Genomic DNA, 20,793 nt, shown 5'->3' with positions numbered 1-20,793 from the left:
AATAGCATTGTATTTAATCAAATCGCTGTGGACATGAAATAGTTCAGGATAAGGTTTAACCAGTGTTCTAAATCAGGTGTATTACTACAGGTAACCACAGCGACAGCTAACAAACAGGTGAGACTAATACTTATTTTCTAAAGTACTAACCAAGATAGTTTGGAGTTTATATTGAAACAATTTATAAAAAATGTTAGAAAAGTCTGATCATGAACAACACACCTGTATATACCTGTAGAGACATCACTAATGACACTGTTAGTGCTGTCAGGTAAAGTAGTGTTGTATGTATTTTGTTTTTATGATCACTCAAATATTTTCCTATTTGCCTGTGGACTATCCTTTGATTCCCTCCAAATATCGAAACAGCTCTGTAATAAAGTTGGACAGGTGAGTTTGTTGGACAGAATCCATCTCAACAGGTAGTCTGATGTCTGTCTGTCCCTACCCTAACCCTAACCCTTAAACATCCTTCTGCTAGAAACTGATTCTGGATCAGACGGGACAGACACCAAAGCAGAGTCTGTGAAAACATCATGTTTTCATTACCAACACTATGTTGTACTGATACAGCCAGTACACGAGTGACGCTGTTTGCATTGCATTGTATGTGCGGCTGTGAGGTAAACGTTCTGCAAATGATAGAACATAGTGTAGAGACCTGGAGAGAACATCCTGTAGTAATGGTTCCCTATATGATGCCAGAACAATATGAATATTCTCTGAGAGCCAAATAATTTTCCCCTGCCCTTTAAAGAAGTCCATATCGTGACCATTCAGGAATGTCTGGGGAACCTACTTATTGGGTCAGTTCCTTTGTCAATGTAGAAAATGACCTGAGGATCTGAGACTCTGCAGCAATCCAAAGGATTTCGCCCTAATTGATCAAAAGATGGCCCCACAGACCTCCAACAATGTCAGACATTACAAGTTACATTACATTACATTACAAGCAGCAGTGTTTTTTCTGCACTGGATGCATCATCAGGGTTTTAACAAACTGAGCTATATGTTCAACAAGCTTATTGGTTGGTATTGTTGCCTTCATACGCCCTTTGGAATCACCTCAGCTCCTGAAGTTTTCCACAGGACAACGCAGCACCTGGTTGATGGCATGGAAGGTGTGGGAGTGTCTGCATGATGTGGACAGAGAACGATGAGCCACTAAGAGGTAAGGGGCTGAAGCTGAACAAACAGAAGTGTCAGTCTGTGATGAGTAAAATTATTTACCTAGGCAACAAACTATTCTCTGCAGAGATTTGCTGGGCGTAATTAACTATGCCTGAAGATTCAGTCCCAATCTATCTGTTAACCCTTTATGCAGCTTGCTGGAAAGTGAACAACAGCAGGAACATGAACGTGACACATTGGGAAATACTCGAGAACAATATGTCCACTGACACCTAAAAAGATGGCATGGTTTCCTGTGGCCTATGCAATGCAGACAATGATGGAAGCAGGAAGTAACTGTGCACAAACAAAAAAAAAGGAGATATGAGGAGCACTGTTTGGATGTGAGGAGGAGATAGGGCAAAATTCAGAGATCAAAGGCTGAATTAGTCACAGCAGAGCTCTGAAAAGGAGCTGTCAATGGTCAGTGGTGTTCTCAGGTGAAGGAAAGAGATCATACCCATCTCCATGCACTCACACACAAGGGACATTGAAAAGCTATGATGTTTTGGTCACATATGAAGAAAGACAATTAGTTATTTCTGCAGCTTCACCAGAAATATCAACTGCACAGGTACCAACAATCAAAGGAGCCTCTACTGACCCACAGCAAACTCATGGAAACATGGAAGGAGGAGGGAACAGACCTGGTCCAGCTGGCAGGGAGAGACTACCCTCTAATCATGGACCAGTAAAACTATCCAGAGTTTGCCCTGCTGTCTGATACCGCAGCAACACATATGAGAAAACACACTAGGGATAGACCAATTATCGGCACCGATATTTGGCATTTTGACGCATATCGGCATCTGCCTTTTTTTTTTTTTAATCCGACAGCCGATAAGAGATCAATTTAAAACTGGGTTATTTTGGCTTTGATGCAGCTGCGCCTCTCTGTCTGCAGTCACTACTCTGTCTCTAGCATTGTCCCACCCACAGCACTATCTGATTTGGTTACACACAGAGCCACGGCACGGTTAACAGCCAATCAGCAGTGAAAGCTGTGCATGCACAGTGTTCACGCATACTGAACAACTTTGCTTTTTGCACCATAATCTGGTGCTGCTCAACTGGAATTACTAATTGATTTGAGATTCACATTTCTGTGCAAATTTTATTTAACTTTGTTTTATTTACTTTATAAAACTTCAGGAAGCTATTTATTTATTTATCTAAAATTTCAGTTAACTTTATAAGAGAAGCTGCTGACCCTGGGAGCCCCCTGCAATTTTTGTTTTTGTTAAAGATAAGAGAAAGATAAAATAACATTTCAGTTGTATTGAAATTTTGGAAAACTGTATTTACTGTAGAAAACTTTAGGGAGCTATTTATTTGTTCAAGTTTTCATTTAACTTTATAAGACATGCTGCTGAGCCTGGGAGTTCCCTGCACTTTCTGTTAGAATTTTAAAACAAAGATGTCTATTGTCTAAGATAAAAAACTTTAACATGTTGCAAATCTGCATAGCTGTTTAATAAACAAATGCGTAAAGGCATTTAAACAAAGTTAAGTGTTGGAGTTTGTATTATTTAAAATTTTGGCACCAATATTTTCACTTTTACTGCAAATGAATATCGGCTCCAAATATCGGTTATCTGCCTCCTTGACTACTAGTAATCAGGATTGGTATCGGCCCTGAAAAAACCATATCGGTCTATCTCTAAAACACACCAATGACATCTTCACAGGACACAGACAATGACTGTGATGACTGTGAAGCCAGGAGTACAGAGACATGAGTCTGAACACTTTATAAAGAGCTTTTTCTCTAACAGTGAATTAAAACAACAACACTCTGATTTCCAACATCAGAAACAGCAGCAGCTGGTTATAACTGTGGAGAGTTACTGTCTCCAAATTCAAAGTGTTTGCACCACACAAACTATCAGGTGTCATGTAACTGACATTGTGCTGTTTTTAAAAAATGGAACAACTTCCCTGCTACAACAATAAAAACACAACATATGACCTGTTAAAGCCTGTTCACCATCAGCAGGTGACACTTTCTGAAAGATTTTAAGTCTTTATGACTTTAAGTCAGTTACATGCTGCAACCCAGTCTTGGTCTGTGGTGTTTCTGGTCTGTGGTGGATCTGGTCTGTGGTGGATCTGCTTCCAGGTAAAGCGTCATTGTTCTGCTCTGATTGTTCTCCAGGTTCTATCAGGTGCATCTGAGTCTGGTGAAATTCAACCTGCTGCTAATGTTCAGACTCAGTGTGTGTGTGTGTGTGTGTCTGTTTGTCAGAGGGGGATTCCCCGAACTGTGAGGACGTCTGGAAACTCCACAAACACTCAGTCAGTGTGTGTGTGTGTGTGTGTGTGTGTGTGTGTGTGGACCAGATTTACACTGAAGATATTAACATGAAGAAGTTCCTCTAACGTCAGTACAGTCTTCTTTCAGACGTTATTAAAATCCTAGTTTTCAGGTTGTTATCATCAGAGGTGAAAATCTCTTTTCAGCGTCTTAGTTTTTTTTTTTTTTTAGGTTTTTAAAGTGTAGACAAACACCTCAACAACACGTCAACAACACATCAGCTACACATTAGCAGCATATTAGCAACATATTGGCAACACATCAATGAGGTGAATTCTTGTCTAAAGTTTGACTTCAGGTTTCAAAGTCCTCACAGATATGGAAATTCTTACCTGTGTGGGAGTCTTCTTCACCTCCTCCTGCAGAACATTAACACAGAAACCTGAGACACACACACACACACACACACACACACACACAGTAACAGCCTCTCTCTGGTCCGTCCTCTGTCCTGCTGACATTTAGGCAGATATATAAACCTCCACCAGACACTCAGAGCCACAAGATTCCTGCAGTGCAATACTGAAGTACTGTAACACTCACCTGTCTGCCTACCTGAGCATTCACCTGTCTGACTGATAATCTACCTGTCATACTGATCAGGGACCTGTCTGACCTCACAGCATCATGTTCACCAGGTACGTCCATCATCTCTGTGTGTTTCAGTTTAAATTTGAAGCAGCGTACAGACCTGTTGAACCACAATGCAACACGTCACAGCTGATTTCTAAGGTTAACATCTTAAATCAGCTCTAAAGATGTAGATAAAGTTTGTCCAGATTTATCCTACAGCACCACCCCCAGGATAAACGTTACATTTTAAGGTCTGAACTATTTTCATTTGTTAGTTTGTTCTTGTTTTTCTGTTATAATGGAAGGAGGCAATCAGAGAGAGGTGTCTAAATGAAAATAAAATGTGAAGCAGCAGAAACTGTTTGAGCTGTTAAGGTTTAGTGTGTTGGAAGTATGGTGGCCCTGTGAGGACAGAAAGATTCTCAGACTGAGTGTTGTGTTTGTGTTGCAGGAACGTTGTTCTTGTGTTCTCTCTGTTCATCCTGCTGGTGGAAGGAGACCTTGACTCCAGCGGTTAGATATAAAATCATCTGATCAATATCTGTTCTGACTGATAATTAAATTAAAAACTGATGACATTCCAGTTTGATTGGCTGGTGACAGACATACCTGTTTTTAATCAAACTGTTTCATGTTTGCAGACGCTGGAATACAAGTCATGTCAACAGGTAAATCACCTGTCTGTCTCTGATCATTGACATTTACACTGGACCTGTCTCTGTCTCACCTGTCCCTGTCTCACCTGTTTCTGTCTCACATGTCTGTGTCTCACCTGTTTCTGTATCATGTCTGTGTCTCACCTGTCTATCTCACCTGTTTCTATCTCACCTGTTTCTGTGTCACCTGTTTCTGTCTCACCTGTCTATGTCTCACCTGTTTGTCAGATAAAGATTCAACATCTGATGAGGCTCCCACAGGTGAGTCACATTTTAAGACTCAGGTGTTTCAGTTTGTTAATAATGAAAACATGAAACATCACTGATGATCCTAAAATGAAAAAACATGTTTTGTGTCAAAAGAAGAAATAAAGTTTGTGTTTAGAATCTAAATCACTCCCAGATCTGTCTGATCAGTTGGAATGCAGTTAGTTTCTGTCTCTCTGACCTGAAAGAAGTTTTTTAGAATTATTCCAATATTGATATTTATTTATCAATTATCAGAAAGAGAAGTAGTAAGAAGACAGAAAGCTGGCAGAGATACACACATACAGATGTGTATCATCTGCATATTGGAGTATCTTTCATTAAAATGACTGATAATGTTTCATACACATTCCCTGCAGAAGCAAAGAAAATAACAGAGGAATATAATCAGTATCAAATTTCTGACAAAACTCAGCTCAACTCCCTTTATGTATGAAATCAGTCAGTGATTCACCAGAGACTGAAAACTAAACGTTCATTCATTTTTTAAAATAAGAGTGAGTAGTTTACTGAGAAATCATGTCAGTCAGTCATGACTGTAAAGTTCAATTAATTTCTGAATGAACTGTTCTGTTGTTTCAGAGAGTATGAACGCTGTCTCTCCTGATCAGCCAGGTAAGCCCCCCACCCCACACCCCACCCCCAACCAAAACCTCTGAATTTAACTTTGAATCTGTTAAAGAACAGAGAACAAAAAAAATACTCATTTATCAGATTCAGTCAGTCATTAATTCCTTAAAACCATTTCTTTTCTCACTGACATTTTAAAAATGAAAAAAATAATTTTATATTTCAGAAAATTTCACATAAGAACTAACATAACAACTACTGCTGCAAAACATAGCAGTCAACAGGTGAAAAGTAGAGCCACAGATGAAGACATCATGTGGCAAATGTCAGTTTAATGACCACGAAGATATATACAAATGTCTGCAGTGATCAGTCTGTACATTTAAACTTTTCTCCTGCTGTTCACATGTCTGATGGAATAAATAAAGAGAGTGGAATCAGTTTTTACCTGAGGTTACCTGTCTTACTCTGACATCTCGTGGTCAACCTGATAAACTTTCTATTGAGACTCAGCAGTGGAATTTCAGGTGTTGATAAATAAAAGCATCCCAATAAACCATGACAATGACTGAGCTGAAGCTGAACTGATTACGTCTAATTACACCTGTGATTTACCTGCCTTCACATGACAAGATCTTAAAAATCAGTTCTGCATTTTCCTCCTGTAAAAACATGAAAATACATTTCACTCATCTTCAATATTTGGTCATGAATCTACAATAAACTCTGATTTAGCTTAAATATTCGACATCAGAGACGTCTTTGTTTTACTGATTAATTTCTTCTCTGTTTTCAGATGAACCTCAGTATTATGGAGGAGGACCTTCAGGTAGGAACGTGATGATAATGATGATGATGATGATGATAATCCTCACCTAAACATTCACCTGAGGTATCATGTGTTCACACTGAGAGCTGTTTCCTGATATCAGATCCATCAGAATTACGTTTCTGCTTCAACATTCAACAACACTGTGACTCACCTGTTCACCTGCTCACCTGTTCACCCACTCACCTGTTCATTTGCTCATGTGTGTGTGAGCAGCTCAGCAGATAATAAAATGAGTGTTGATGTTTTTCAGACACCAGCAGCTCCAGTTCAGAGACTGCAGACGGTAAAAACACGTTCATACTTATGTTCATTCATTCATCCATCCATTCATCTACTCATCCTGGCTTTCATCAAAATGTTGACCCATGGATTCTTTTATTCTTTAATCTTTAGATAATAAATACAACCATTCATTTGTTTATTTCTTATCATCTGTTTATTTGTTTTTTGTTGTTTGTTTGTAGCCCCAGCAACCAATCAGGTAACAGCACCTGGTACGTTCTGTTTTTTTACTTCTACCTCTGAATATCTAATTAGATTTGACCACAGTTTCTGATTGATTGATTGATTGATTGATTTCAGAACCTGCTGCAGCTGCTGCAAACAGTGTGGAGGAAGAAGATGGTGAGACATTATTACACTGTACTGTCTTAGAAACACTTTACTACATTATACCATAAACAATAATATACAAATCAACTTTACATATATCATAGTAACTGCGAAACTTGTACTTTTAGTATTTTATACTTATACTACAATTATAGGGAAATATTGTAGATTTCATTGCTATTATCTAACTGGATAACTGGAGTTACAAGTTACTAGTTACTCTGCACATAAAGATGTTACACAGCGTCATGTTCCCATGGAAACAATATATTGTCTAATGTAATCAATTACAGTATAACACTAACAGAATGAGTACTTTTAGTTTTAATATAGTTTGCTGATGTTTGTAGTTTTACTCATTTCAAATGAAGGCGTTTACTTGTAACTGAGTATTTTTACAGTGTGATATTTGGTACTTTTTCACCTCTGGATGTTCAACATCTGTTTGTGTTTGTCTCTCAGAGGATGAGAGCTCCGACTCTGAAGAGGGAGGGAAGAAAAAGTTCAGCTCTCGCTCAGCCAAACCTCAGAGCCCTGTCCAACTACAACAACCCCCCCCCAATGTCCAACAGAGCCCTGCCCTTCCCCCCATAAGCTCCACCCGCGTCATCCAAAACCCCCCCCTCCCACCTCAGCCAATCATCCCTCAGCCGAAAGCTCTGGTGAGGAGCCGAACGTCCAAAAGACGATCCAGGGCCAACCGCCGCCAAATATAACACAACACACATCACAACACATGAACACACACACATACACATGTACCTTCACAGGTGGGTCAGCACGCACATGCACACACACAACAAGTATGTAGGTATAAGAAGATGTAATCTATCTCACACGGAGACGAGTGACACACATGAACACATTTACTCAGATAAACATGTGTCCTGTTTGAACACACGTGGAAATACACGTTAAAGTTCAAATACACACAGCAGGTTCATGGTCACCTTCAGTCTGAAAACGAAACTCTGCACACACCAAGCCGATCATCTGATCAGTCACCTGATCAATTGTCCAATTGGTCGTCTGATTGGTTGACCAGAATGACTACAGGTATCCAGGATCCAGGGGTTGTATTCAAACCAACTTTATTTGTACAGTGTGTTCAGACATGAAACTGAATTTCTTCACTGGGCTGTTTGTAGTTGATGTTTGGAAGAAGCTCTAAATGAAACAGGTCTTTCAGATGATTTAGAAAAAGAAACCAAATCATTCTGTGACTCTTTCCGCTCAGAGTTCAGAGTGATTCTCAGTTTGTTTCGTGATTTCGGCCTCTGGACACCTGCAGACCTCAGAGTATTAAATCTGTTCAGTTTATCTGTTTTATGTGTTTTACTTTGCTTCATTCATAACTCCCAGACTGTAGCTGAAACAACATGTTTGTTTCTTTTGTTATATTTTAATAAAGTCAAACTGTCCATTACTCAAACTCACTTTATTAACACAATGTTTTCGGTCCTCAGTCCTAAATAAAACTTAGACAAACAACACCTGACATATAGACTTTCACCTGGGAAAACCCACCAATCAGAGGAGACCAGCAACACCTCAGGTTCCCATATATCTGAGGGTCAGTGAGCTCCTGAAATTCAAACACAAACATGACCCTGAGCTCTCACTACAGGAGCATGTGAGGACATTAGAGAAAAATATCTTTCAATAACAGTGAAAATAGGTACAATATCCCAAAATATTCCAAAATTATGTCTATAAGAAACAAAACAAGAAAATAGCAATATAAAAAAAATATAGGGGAAAAATATCTGATGGTCAGAGCCCTGATGTATTAATGATGAGGACTGAAGGCAGCAGGATGCTCATCAACATGTGGGAGGATCAGAAAATACTGGATGAGACTCACATATAAACAAAAATGTAACATCACTGACCTTCATTTATATCCGTACCTGTGGTGTTGCTGGTCTTCTCTGATTGGTGAGTTTTCCCAAGTGAAAGTCTTATATGTCAGGTGTTGTTTGTCTGTCAATGGAGAGACGTGTTGGTATTCCTCCTCTGACGTGTTAAGCTTATCACACTGCAGGATGGACTCTTCTCTTCCTTGTCATCTCTGAGTGTCTCAGGCTCTGAGAAACATTAAAAACAAACAGGTTTAAGTTTCATCATTTTTATCACTTAACACTTTCAGATACTCTGAGAGTCTGAAAACTGAAAACTGAAAACAACAACAAAATGTGAGAAAAATGAAAATCTGCTAAGAATAATTACAAATGTGTCTGTGGAGGAATGATATCTGATCAGGTTATCAATATCTTCTTATGGTTACCATGGAAACAAGGAAACACAAAGAGGGGGAGGGATTTTCCCTCCAGAAAAACATCAGGAAGTGAAAAAGAGAAGATGGACAGACAGATCTGTGTGTCCTCACAAATCTGAGGCAGGGAAACACCTTCTTCACTTCCTGATTTCTTCTGATGGGTGCAGTCTAGTTGGAGTCACAGCTTTTTATTCAGGAACTGTGTGTTACATGGTGGCAGTTAATAAAACCACTGACACTGAGGTTTAACTCATCAGACCAACAACAAACTAACTAAATATAGATAAAGCCTGAGTTGGATCCTGGTCCTGTTCCTAGTCTAAATATTAATACCTCATTTTTAGTGTCCTGGTTCTTTGTTTCCACTGACAGAGACTTTATTTATCTCCAGGGAAATTCACATTTCACAGTCTGAAGTCAGTTTCAGGAGGCTGATCCTGGTTCAGTTGGACTTCACTGATCCTGCACAAACAGAAAAAGGCTTCATTGGGTCCCATATGAAACACACACAACACACAACCTCAGGATTCTATCTGTTTATAGGCTCTCTAACATCTCTGTGATAATAAAAGTGTTTATAGACAACAGGTTCATGAGACAGTGATGGACGACAACGACTTCACATAACTGAAAGTTAAATTGATAGAAAACATCCTTAGTTTCAGGATCAGCTCTGTGCTGCCCCCCAGAGGAAAGACAATGAAACTGTGTGTGTGTGTGTGTGTGTGTGTGTGTGTGTGTGTGTGTGTGTGTGTGTGTGTGTGTGTAAACATAGTTGTTTGGTTGAACTGTGTTGCTGCAGAAACAAAATGGCAGCAGACAGAGAAACAGTGAAACATTCAGAGACAGTGACTCAGTCAGAATCACTCCTAACCCTAATACTATCAGAAACACAGAGGTCACATTCATCAGTCATTAGTTACCAAATGAGTCTGAACAGATTATTATTATTATTATTATTATTATTATCTGCCATCATATTAAATCTTAAAACTGTTTTAGAAATCACTGCTGAAGCAGATTTGTTATTTATTTTAACAATGATAACCACAGGATGATTATGAGGTAATAGACCAGCCCCTAAAATATGAAACATATTTTATATTTGACATTTACCAACATTTACTTTCATCAAATTTAAACTTGTTTTAAACTTGTTTAGACTTGTTTGTTGTTCAGCAACAGCACCATGTTAATAAAGTTTATCTGAACTTAATTTGAACATGCAGAGACAGTTTAAACTGAGACTGTGTTTGTCTTTGGAAACCGCTCCAGTTGTTAAACTGATTCATCAAACAGAGGTGAATAGACAGAGCTCATTAGAGGCTGTTAGCATGCTAACACACACACACACACACACACACACACACTAATTTATCACAGTCTTTGTTGTTGTGTGTTTTCTGTCCTCAGTCGACCTTCAGCTCAGTCTCTTAAAACTGAACCAAGTTCAGGATGCAATTCATTTTTTTAACAGACACTGAATTTATATTGTTTTCATACAAAATATATGTTAATTACTCCCCTAACATCTGTCTGTAACACCTGTCTATAAGATAAGGTAATCCTTTATTAGTCCCACAATGGGGAAATTTACAGTTAAACACACAGTTAAAGCCTGATATTTTCTCTTAGAGTTTCCTTCTCTGTTAACGTTTTCATTGTTTGTTAAATAATTAGTAAATAATCTGAATGTGTCTGTATTTATAATGATATTAATGTATAACAACAACAACAACAATAATAATAATAATAATAATAATAATAGTGGCTGTTAGATTAAAGCCAAGCAGGAAGATCTGCTGTCGTGTTTTCTTTATGTTGAATGAAGGAACAGAAGAAGAAAAGTTTCTCATCCAGTGAGTTGATGGAATTTCCCAGAAACTGTTGCACACAAGGAAATACTGCAATTAAAGCACACACATGTGCGCGCACACATACACACACAGAGGAGTTTGAAGGTTCAGTTTGATTCTCATTATTCGTGGAGTTCTTGTTTTATCTTCAGCAGCTTTTCAACTGAAAGTGTCCTGCAAGTTGCAGGAAGTGAAAATACTGAATATCACTCTGTTTAACAACAACAATAAAAATACAATTTCACTGTTTAAACACAGTGGAAATGTTAGTGAGTCAGTTTTAAACATTTTCTAAAATATAGAAGAAAATCAGATGAATGATTTATCGCTTTCACTCATCTCGTTTCTTTTTCAGTAATTTTATACAAACTGCATAAATGCCCCACTCTGCAACCCACAGGACCCAAAGGATCCACTGCTGATGTCCAAGAGGGGGACCAACACATTAGTCAGGTCCAGGCAGTTTTTGTGGTGTGGTGGGAGCACTGTTCTGCTGGGGGAGGCCTCTGTTGCCATAGGGGTGTGTGCTTGGTCTATAACAATGTTTAGGTGGGTGCTATATATCAAAGTAACATCCAGATGAATAAACAGATAAACAGAAGTCTGAAGCCCGCTGACCTGGTCCAGGGTCATGGTCCTGGGTCATGGTGAACCCTGCAGCTATGTGGTTCCGTCTTCAGTCTTTTGATTTGATTTGGAATGTGGTTAGTCTGGTTCATCCAGTCAGGTTTAACTGTTTAAATAAAGATCATTAATAATAATCATGTGACTGGAAAATAAAGGCTGAGGGATTTTTCATTAACTGAACAGAGTATCCTCAGGCCAAACTTCATTCAAAAAACAGATGATTTTATCTGAAGCTCAGAACCTGTAGAAACAGAGATATTTATAAGTCAGACTGTGAAGTTTTATCAGTAACATGTTAATGTGTGTCTCTTATTGTTCTACATGAGTCTAATTCAACAGATTCCTTCTCACAAACTCTTTGTATTTCTGGTAAATATTGTCCAACCAGTTCTCCTTCATACCACACATACCTACTCACACACACACCCACACACAGAGCACACACTGAACACACACACAATGAATATATTTTCCTACGTTTCCTGGTAGGTTTACAGTGTCTGTGGCCAGTTCACAACCAAAATGATTGAGTTTGTCTCTAAGGTTTACATTTTTAACAAAAATGTTAATGAAGCTTCATTGAAATTAAATCTGGTTTATATCTAGTTTAAATCTGGTTCAAAGTGAGGTAACATCAATGTTCCTGTGCAGCGAACACAGTTTGTCTCAGATCTGTTGTCAGTAACACCTGTTTGTCTGTTTCTAACCTGAATCATGTGTCTGTCTGTCTCTAACCTGAACCACCAAGTTTGGTAATCTAGTTTTGGTCTAAACCTGGTGAAAATCTGGATTATGTCTGGATTAAACTCTGGTCTGAAATATTATACTAATGTCTGTAATTTAACTTCAACTGAAACTGACTCAATCAATGAATTCACAGTGAATTCACAGTGAATTGATGGAGGATCAAACAGAGTTAAAGTGAGTGTAAACAGACGAGTGATCAGAGGGAGGGGGGAGGAGAGAAGGAGGAGGAGGAGAGTCGGAGTATAAAAGCTGCTCCTCCTTTCAGCTGAGTTCAGAAACTCTTCTTCACAGTAAAGTTTGTTTCCTGTCGACATTCTGAACAACAACATGCTGCAGCGGTGAGTTCATCAATAATAAACACAGATAATCGATAAGTTTGATTCTTCACTTTATCAAACTGTCTGAGGCACAGACTGATTTTATCTTCGCTTTTATCTCCGTAAATTTATTCTACATCACAGCCACAACTTAGCGTCGTATGAAGCTTTGAAAACTCTGTCTGCTCTCTGTGACATTAAATCTGTGATTGATCTGTGATTGATCTATGATTGATCTGACGGTTGGACATCTGGATACTTCTGTTGTTTCGTCCTTTCAGGAGAGATGAGAGTTTTTTCTCTGACTTATTATTTGAGCTGAAAAAGCTAAACTTCCTTATGATGAGTTCAAGTCCATGATGTTTCAGTTCTGCAGGTTTAACATGAGGTCCAGTCTCTGTGAGTCTGAAGGACTCCAGTGTTTCAGGATAAAGCTTCAGTCTTCTCTGGTTCTTACCCGACACTCGACTCTCATTCTGAACCTTAAAGCTTTTCAGTCTCTCTGAGGATCTTTTCTCTCACAGCTCATTTCTTTCTATACGTTGGAAAAGAAGAGACGCTTTGTCTTTTCTGTGCAGGAAACACAAAGAGGGTCATTTAACCCTTCAGGCTGAGAACTGGTTTCACTGTTTCACACCTGTCACTACACACACCTGATATTCATCACTTCTTGGTCCACATTCTTTAAATTCTTCTTCTGTGGTTTTATCAGTTCACATGGATCTAAAGTTTAATAATTCTCTGATGCTTTAATTTCAGTTTCATTGTTTATTTATGTTTCACTGTAACAGAGTGGAAAACTTTTTGTCCTTCTCTCTTCCTGTCCAACATCATGCAAACAAGATGCAGTCAAATCATCATTCACTTTGCATCGGAAACTAATGTGTGTGTGTCTGTGTCTGTGTGTGTGTGTGTGTGTGTGTGTGTGTGTGTGTGTGTGTGTTACAGGTGTGTTGTGTTGCTGTTCGTTTCTCTTGTTGCCATTTCTCTGGCAGCTCCACTCCCAGGTAAACTATGACATCATAGTTAATCAATAATGTTATTAACAATCAATACTGCTTTTAGTTTTTAACAATTCAAATTTCATTCAATTTTGAAAATCAATTATAGATTATTGTATTGATCGATCATTGAATTGATCAATTATTGTATTGATCGATTATTGTATTCATCGTTTATTGTATTGATCGTTTATTGTAATGGTCTGATCAGGTGTTTTCTTGTCCCACAGAGGTGACAACAGATGATGGTAAATATGAACTTTTATTTTCTAGTAACTGAAACATTATATTGCCTTTAAGCAGAGCAGCCAATCAGAGCGCAGCAGACTCGTTACATCATACATACAGTGTAAAGTCCTGGCAGCGCCCTCTATAGGCTGAAGGCGCCATTACATCAAGTGAATTCATTTTAATACGAGTTGTGTGTTTATTGTTTGTTCTGTTTCAGAAAGAAGCGCACCACTGCTGGCTCACCTGAATGGTACGTACACACACACACACACACACACACACACACACACAGGCAGCTCAGAGGTCTGTACTATGAATGGAGTTGAACCTCTTCTGGTTTAACTCGGGATTATCAAGGAAAGTCGGGGTTGACAAACCCTGACCGCCTCGATCTGTGTTAAACGGTACGACGGTGGTTCAGATGTTGGTAAATTGAGTCGGTGTTAACTCAATCAGAGTTAGTGCGTGTTCATTAAAGGGGCGTGTACCGTATCTTTCAGATGAAGAGCGCACGTTAATTCTGTAGGTTTAGAGGAATTTAAAGAGACTCTAACGACACAATGTCAAACCAACAAAGACAGGGAGACTGGTCACATGTTCTCTGGATTCTTCATCTGTAAAATGAGATGTAAGGACACGGATATGTGATCATTTCTCACATACTTGGATTACAGTCAACACGTGGGTCACATGTCTGAGAATGAGCTGTTCCTGTTAATGATGTTCTGCCTGGAACACTCAGGCTGTATATGTATGAATGTAATGCTGTTATGTTCAACATGAACTTCATGTTAACAGTATTTAAGCCTCAGTGGAAACTGAACCTGGATCAAATAGAAACATCCTATAAAGTGCTACACATTCATATTTCCATCATTAATGCTGCATGTTTTGGTCTGTAGTCTACACTTACAACAGCCTGTCACATTATATTGTCTTTCAGGACAATAATGCCCCCCACCCCCAGTTAAATTATTATTCAAATCGATAATATGCAACACCAATGATGCTAAATTCTGCTGCTTGACTGTGAGAAAAAAATACAAATTAAATAACTGAAATTGAAAATGGAAAATACGGAGCATTTATAAAAAAACACCATTTATTGGTCCACATACTTCTACTAGCCACTACCTTTTTTGGGGGGGGGGGGTGGGAGGGACTGACAGTCTTTAGTCCTACGGAGTCAGCCAATATCAATTGGTTCTTCCACCTGTGGGGCGGTACTTACCTAAAAATAACATCACGTTAACCCTAACCCTAACACCGAGTTAACCATGAACGTAAACTGCTCTGAGCAGTTTAGAGATGCAGCATAAATTACTATGGCAGCAGACCCTGGGTAAAACCTATCCACCTTTTGTAGTACAGGTTAATCAGGAAGTTACACCTGACGTCACTAAGTTACTCCTGAAGTTACTCTGATAAGACAGTAACCTCACTTCGTAGTACAGGCCTCAGGCCTCAGATGCATCATGTTAATTTTATTATTGCTGTTTTAGGACGAACTACAGTCGAACCTGTGACTGCACCGCCAGGTAACACTACACAACAATACAGCAACACTACACAACAACACAACACACACTACACAACAACACAACACTACACAACAACACTACACACAATGTAAATACACATTTATTTGTCCACACAGATCCTGCTGACAACCTTGACTCTGTTGAACAGACTGAAGGTAATCTGTCTGTCTGTTACCTGTCTGTCTGTTCACCTGTCTATTTGTTACCTGTCTGTTCACCTGTCTGTTACCTGTCTATCTCTTACCTGTCTGTCTGCTCACCTGTCTGTCTGTTACCTGTGTGTTCACCTGTCTGTCTGTTACCTGTCTGCTCACCTGTCTGTCTGTTTCAGCTCCCTCAGCATCAGATGACACCTCTGAGTCACCAGGTCAGTGTCATGTGGTTTAAGCAGTTTCCAGTTTTACTGATTTCTTCTTGTTCTTCTCTTTCTTTTCATTTTTGAATAAGTTTAATTTATTTTGTTTTGTGTGTAAGCTGCTCCAGACAACACTGATGATTCCACAACAGAGCAAAGGGACAAAGCTGATGGTGAGAACACATTTCAATCTTCAGGTTTCCACATCCCAACCCTGAGACCAGTCATGGACTGGTTCATGACCTGGCCCAGGGCCTGAGGAGTCAGGGGGCTTCTGGGCCCTAAGACACAAAGCCACCACAAAGAGATTCAAACCCACTACAACACTCAAAATACTACACAGAAATGCAAAGAGACACAAAAGTAACACAAACAGACTCAAAGAGATGAAAAAACCACCACAAAGATTCAAAACCACCACAAATAGATGCAAAACTACTGTTGCTAATCGCTAATACTGCCACTAAAACAAGTAGTGCTGGTGTTATTATTATTACTGATAACTGTACTACTACTACTGCACCTCTGACACGATGAATGTGACACATCATAAACATTATCACATCACTGTACTTTTATTTGTCTCCGCAGTTGATGCAGAGAACACTGACTCTGAGGAACAGACTCAAGGTAACCTGTCTGTCTGTTTACCTGTCTGTTGGTCTGTCTGTCTACCTGTGTGTCTGTTTACCTGGCACTACTGCCACTGTATATGTATGTGACATATCATGATGACATCATCATCATAAGTCCTGACTTGTTTCCACAGAAGTCACTGAAAGCATGGACTCTGCTGAACCAGCAGAAGGTAATCTACCTGTTCTCCTGACTTCAGCCTCAAGTTTCCTTCTTCCTTCTTTGTCTGCCAGAAAACAGAGAAAAGCATCACTGATTTAATAAAGCTACAACAAACCTACAGAAACTGTTTTACTTATACAAATCAGCTGTGATTGATCTGTATGAGAGGTCATGTGACAAATGTCAGATTTGGAACTAATCAGATGCCTCCCTGATTAGTAGTATTATTGTTATTATTAGGGTTGATGTGAACCACTCAATAGAAAACCATCAGTTCATCATTCTGAGTAGAAATCAAACAATTTAGAGGTGATCAGTAACTGATAAACTCGTAGTTCAAGGCTGAATCAAATAGGTTTCATCATGGAGCTGCTAGTATTCCTACCACTACTTGTAATAGTACTCTACTACTAGTATTCTTTGAATCTGTTGGAGAATTTGTTTGTTTGTTTGTCAGGCATTTGATGGAACTATGCACAGTTTACCCCTGCTCCTGTATCTATTCATAATAAATGTTATTAATCCATTATGAGATGCAGATGAAGTTTTAACCCTGATGTTTGATTAAACATGGTGTCACATTGTTTTTCTGTGGAATTTAAATCACCTGTACATATATACTACTTGAGTCATTATGTTACGTTACATGCAGCCTGACACTGCCACAGGAGCAGTGTTCAATGATTGGCTTGTTCACCTAAGTCAATTCCTTGAACCCGTCAGGATTTAGACAGATTCACCACCATGCCAATGTTTGTCTCTAACCCTCAGCTACTGAAGACCCTGCAGCCGAAGAAGAAACTGACGACAGCACGGCCTCTGACGACAACACCGATGTTGACTCAACTGAAAACTCAGACAGTGACACTGAGGGCGACTCTGAGGTGACCACAGACGACAAGGACGACAGTCAGACCGCTGACAACAGCGAGGACATTGAAAAATCAAACTCTGACAGTGAGACCGAGGACGACTCTGAGGTGACCTCAGATGACCAAGATGAGACCGAGTCTGAGAATGAGACTGAGGAGGAGATCAAGGAGAACTTAGAGGAGGGGGGAGAGGAAGGGAGTGAGGAGCCAGAAATAGAAGAGATACTGAAGGAGGGAGGAGATGATGTAACAGAAGCTGATATGTCAGAGGAGGCAGAAGCAGCAGAGGGTGAGCAGGAGGTCACAGAGGAGGACAACAGCAAAGGGACTGATGACAGCATGGTCAAGGACAAAGAGGACAGGGAAACTCAGAGTGCAGCAGACAGTGAGATGAGTCAGGGTGACAGTAGTGATGTGGACAGCAACACTGAGAGTGACGCTGAGGCCAACAACCAGGACAGCAGTGACATGCTGGACACTGAGGAACCTGAGAAGGAGGAGGAAGAGGTCCAGGACGACTCTGCAAACTCAGATACTGAGGAACCTGAGGAGGAGGAAGAGATCAAGGATGACTCTGCAAACTCAGATACTGAGGAACCTGAGGAGGAGGATGAGATCCAGGACAACTCGGCAAAGTTAGATACTGAGGAACCTGAGGAGGAGGAAGAGATGCAGGACGACTCTGAAAAGTCAGATACTGAGGAACCTGAGGAGGAGGAAGAGATCCAGGACAACTCTGCAAAGTCAGATACTGAGGAACCTGAGGAGGAGGTCCAGGAGGATTCTGCAAACTCAGATACTGAGGAAGCTGACGAGCAGAGTCCAGAATCTGTGGACTCAACTGAAGGTAAACTATGATGAATAACTTACAACTAAACCAGTGATGGACAGGAAACTAGCACTGGTCAAAGAAAGATTTCAGAGGTCATAAAGTATTCAGAAGTACTTCAGAATTCAGATGTCAGATGAGTTCATATGTTCTTCTGATGCCAGGAGGTCTAGATGAAGTTTTTAGAGGTCAAGTAGAAGAACACAGAGATGGAGAGACATGAGGACAAACAAAGAATTCATGAGTTCATATTAAGATAAATATTAGGGTGAAGAGATCAGATGTGAGGACAAAGAACTCTGAGGTTATCAAAAGAAATTAAAGCATTGAGATAAAAAGCTAAAATAAATAATTCAGGTCAAGATTATTAGTTCACAAGCTGAAAAAGTAAAGATAAAGAATTCAGAGGTTGATGAAGAACTCAAAGATCAGATGAAGATGTTACAGATTAAAAAGAAGAATTCAAACATCAAGACTCATTTAAAGGTTCAAACTGAATATGTCAGAACATAAATGAACAAATGTCCATGGTTCACCTCCCAGAACCTGACAGAGCCTGACTTCTATCAGCCCAGGATTCAGTTTCTGTATGTTAATTAGTTTTCATGTTGTTTCTTGTTGTAGCGCCACTCGCTGATCAACCAGACCAACCTGATGACGCCATCCCTGCCACAACAGAGGGTAAAGGTCATACTGTACTGTGACATCATGCTGTCTTAAAGCTGATCACACCTCAGTTCTAGTTATCGCACTGGACGGTCAAGGTTCACGTGCAGAACTGGATCCAGTTTTTGAATCTATTGCCTCTTTCTAGATCTTAAAATCCAGCAAACACCAGTAGTTAAGGAGTTTCTGTGAATCAGACTGAACCAGAGCTGGATCATTTTAAATCTCTGTTTTCTTCTTTCAGCTTTGGTTTAGACACTCAGCCTCTGAACTGTGGAAGCTCGTTGACTCCAGGTATCATCTCACACTATCAGTACTGATGGAACCAAACCTTTAAATTATGATATAGTTTTATATCTTCATGTCTCATCTTCAGTCTGCCTTTGTTGTTTCCAGTTTTTACTTCTTACTTACAGATTTGTTTAAAATATAGATAAGATAAAATACATCCACCACTGTCTCTGACATTAAAACTGGTGGTACTAAGATCACTCTGAGAGATTGACTCAGCCCCTTCAGTACTTAAGCAGCTCAAGGTTTATAATTGTTCATCATAGATTTTACTCATCTATGTTCTTTATAGAGAACAGACTTCTTTACTGACCAGAGGAAACATACTCACACTAATCTGAGCAGAATTAGTTTCAGGTTGTTGGCACATTTTTAAATAAACGGCCCTCAGGCTCTATATACTAGTTCATTAAAGATTTTATTATCTGAACATAAGTCTGACTGAGTAAAGGTCATTAACCTCTTGTCTGTCCAACAGTTTAACTGAACTGAGTCGACTGTAATAAAAACATTCTGGTGAAATGTGAAAAAAAGACTAATGTAAAGAAGCTAACATATAATTCAACACAAGTTTGTCCAGCTTCAGCATTATTCAACAGTTTAGCTGTTTTTAATAAGGTGAGGATGAATGTATCAGACCACTGACTTATCAGGAGTTTCTGTTTTCTCCTGCCAGATCCAAGCTCCCCAACTCCACAGAGGAATACAGTCGCCATGACAACAACAACAAAAACAACAAGCTAATCTGCAACTAAACTTCAACCTTGAGCTTTCTGTTTTTTCCTCAGCTCATTTCCTCAACTCCTGACTGGTTGCCTTTTTTTCTGGCTGCTTTAGTTTTCATCAAAGTGATAGAAATGAAGAAGAAGAAATCTGTCGTTCTCTGATTGACTGTCTGCATCTCTGTCCTTTAACCTGTCTCACTTTCTGCCTGTCTGTTTGCCTTGAGTCTACTGCAGAAACATTTAAGAAGCTGCTGATCTCAGACCTTCTCTGTGTGTCTGTCTTCACACATTAAAATGTACATACAGTCCATCGTTTACTTTACAAACATTAATGACTATTTTTAAAATGAAGTGATGTCAGAGACACATGATTGTCTGTACACAGAGGAACTGCTAATAAAGTTTGAACTGTCAGAAACTTACTACTAGCTGAGTCTTTATTTTAAACTTCAACATGTTTCTGTGGCCAATCAGATATTCTAGATATTGATCTGTAATAATGTGAGATCTGATTTCATTTTTCAAATCAGAAGATACTAAAACTGAACTAAACTGATGTTTTAGGTTAAACTCATGTTCTTCTACAGAGCACAAGTGAGCAATCAAAACAAGAGAGACTGGACAGACCGGTACAACCACCACAGTCATGGTCACATGATTGACAG

General features: G+C 39.3%; 2 protein-coding genes across 3 annotated transcripts; both read left to right on the top strand.

The window, feature by feature from the left end:
* Positions 1 to 3,999: 3,999 nt before the first annotated feature.
* Positions 4,000 to 8,487, top strand: si:ch211-133n4.6 (uncharacterized protein LOC797776 homolog). Its single transcript, XM_051078583.1, has 10 exons — positions 4,000 to 4,122; positions 4,509 to 4,570; positions 4,699 to 4,725; positions 4,942 to 4,974; positions 5,563 to 5,595; positions 6,347 to 6,379; positions 6,633 to 6,665; positions 6,847 to 6,876; positions 6,965 to 7,006; positions 7,457 to 8,487. The coding sequence occupies exons 1-10, from the start codon at positions 4,112 to 4,114 to the stop codon at positions 7,708 to 7,710; spliced, it is 558 nt and encodes a 185-aa protein (XP_050934540.1). The 5' UTR covers positions 4,000 to 4,111; the 3' UTR covers positions 7,711 to 8,487.
* A 4,224-nt stretch (positions 8,488 to 12,711) lies between these two features.
* stm (starmaker) lies at positions 12,712 to 20,550 on the top strand. 2 transcript variants are annotated; one of them, XM_018686662.2, is made up of 14 exons: positions 12,712 to 12,840; positions 13,768 to 13,826; positions 14,051 to 14,068; positions 14,269 to 14,301; positions 15,554 to 15,589; positions 15,709 to 15,747; positions 15,924 to 15,959; positions 16,076 to 16,120; positions 16,539 to 16,577; positions 16,717 to 16,755; positions 17,517 to 18,464; positions 19,071 to 19,127; positions 19,357 to 19,406; positions 20,080 to 20,550. In XM_018686662.2, exons 1-13 carry the CDS (start codon positions 12,830 to 12,832, stop codon positions 19,365 to 19,367), a joined length of 1,371 nt encoding a protein of 456 aa, XP_018542178.1. In that variant the 5' UTR covers positions 12,712 to 12,829; the 3' UTR covers positions 19,368 to 19,406; positions 20,080 to 20,550. The 2 variants fall into 2 exon arrangements, with proteins under 2 accessions (XP_018542178.1, XP_018542177.1); XM_018686661.2 differs by having other exon boundaries at positions 12,713 to 12,840; positions 16,067 to 16,120.
* The last annotated feature ends 243 nt before the right edge of the window (positions 20,551 to 20,793 follow it).

This window comes from Lates calcarifer, linkage group LG3, assembly GCF_001640805.2.
Source record: "Lates calcarifer isolate ASB-BC8 linkage group LG3, TLL_Latcal_v3, whole genome shotgun sequence".
In the NCBI taxonomy this organism is placed as follows: domain Eukaryota; kingdom Metazoa; phylum Chordata; class Actinopteri; family Centropomidae; genus Lates; species Lates calcarifer.
This window is presented reverse-complemented; position numbering and strand designations above follow the sequence as displayed.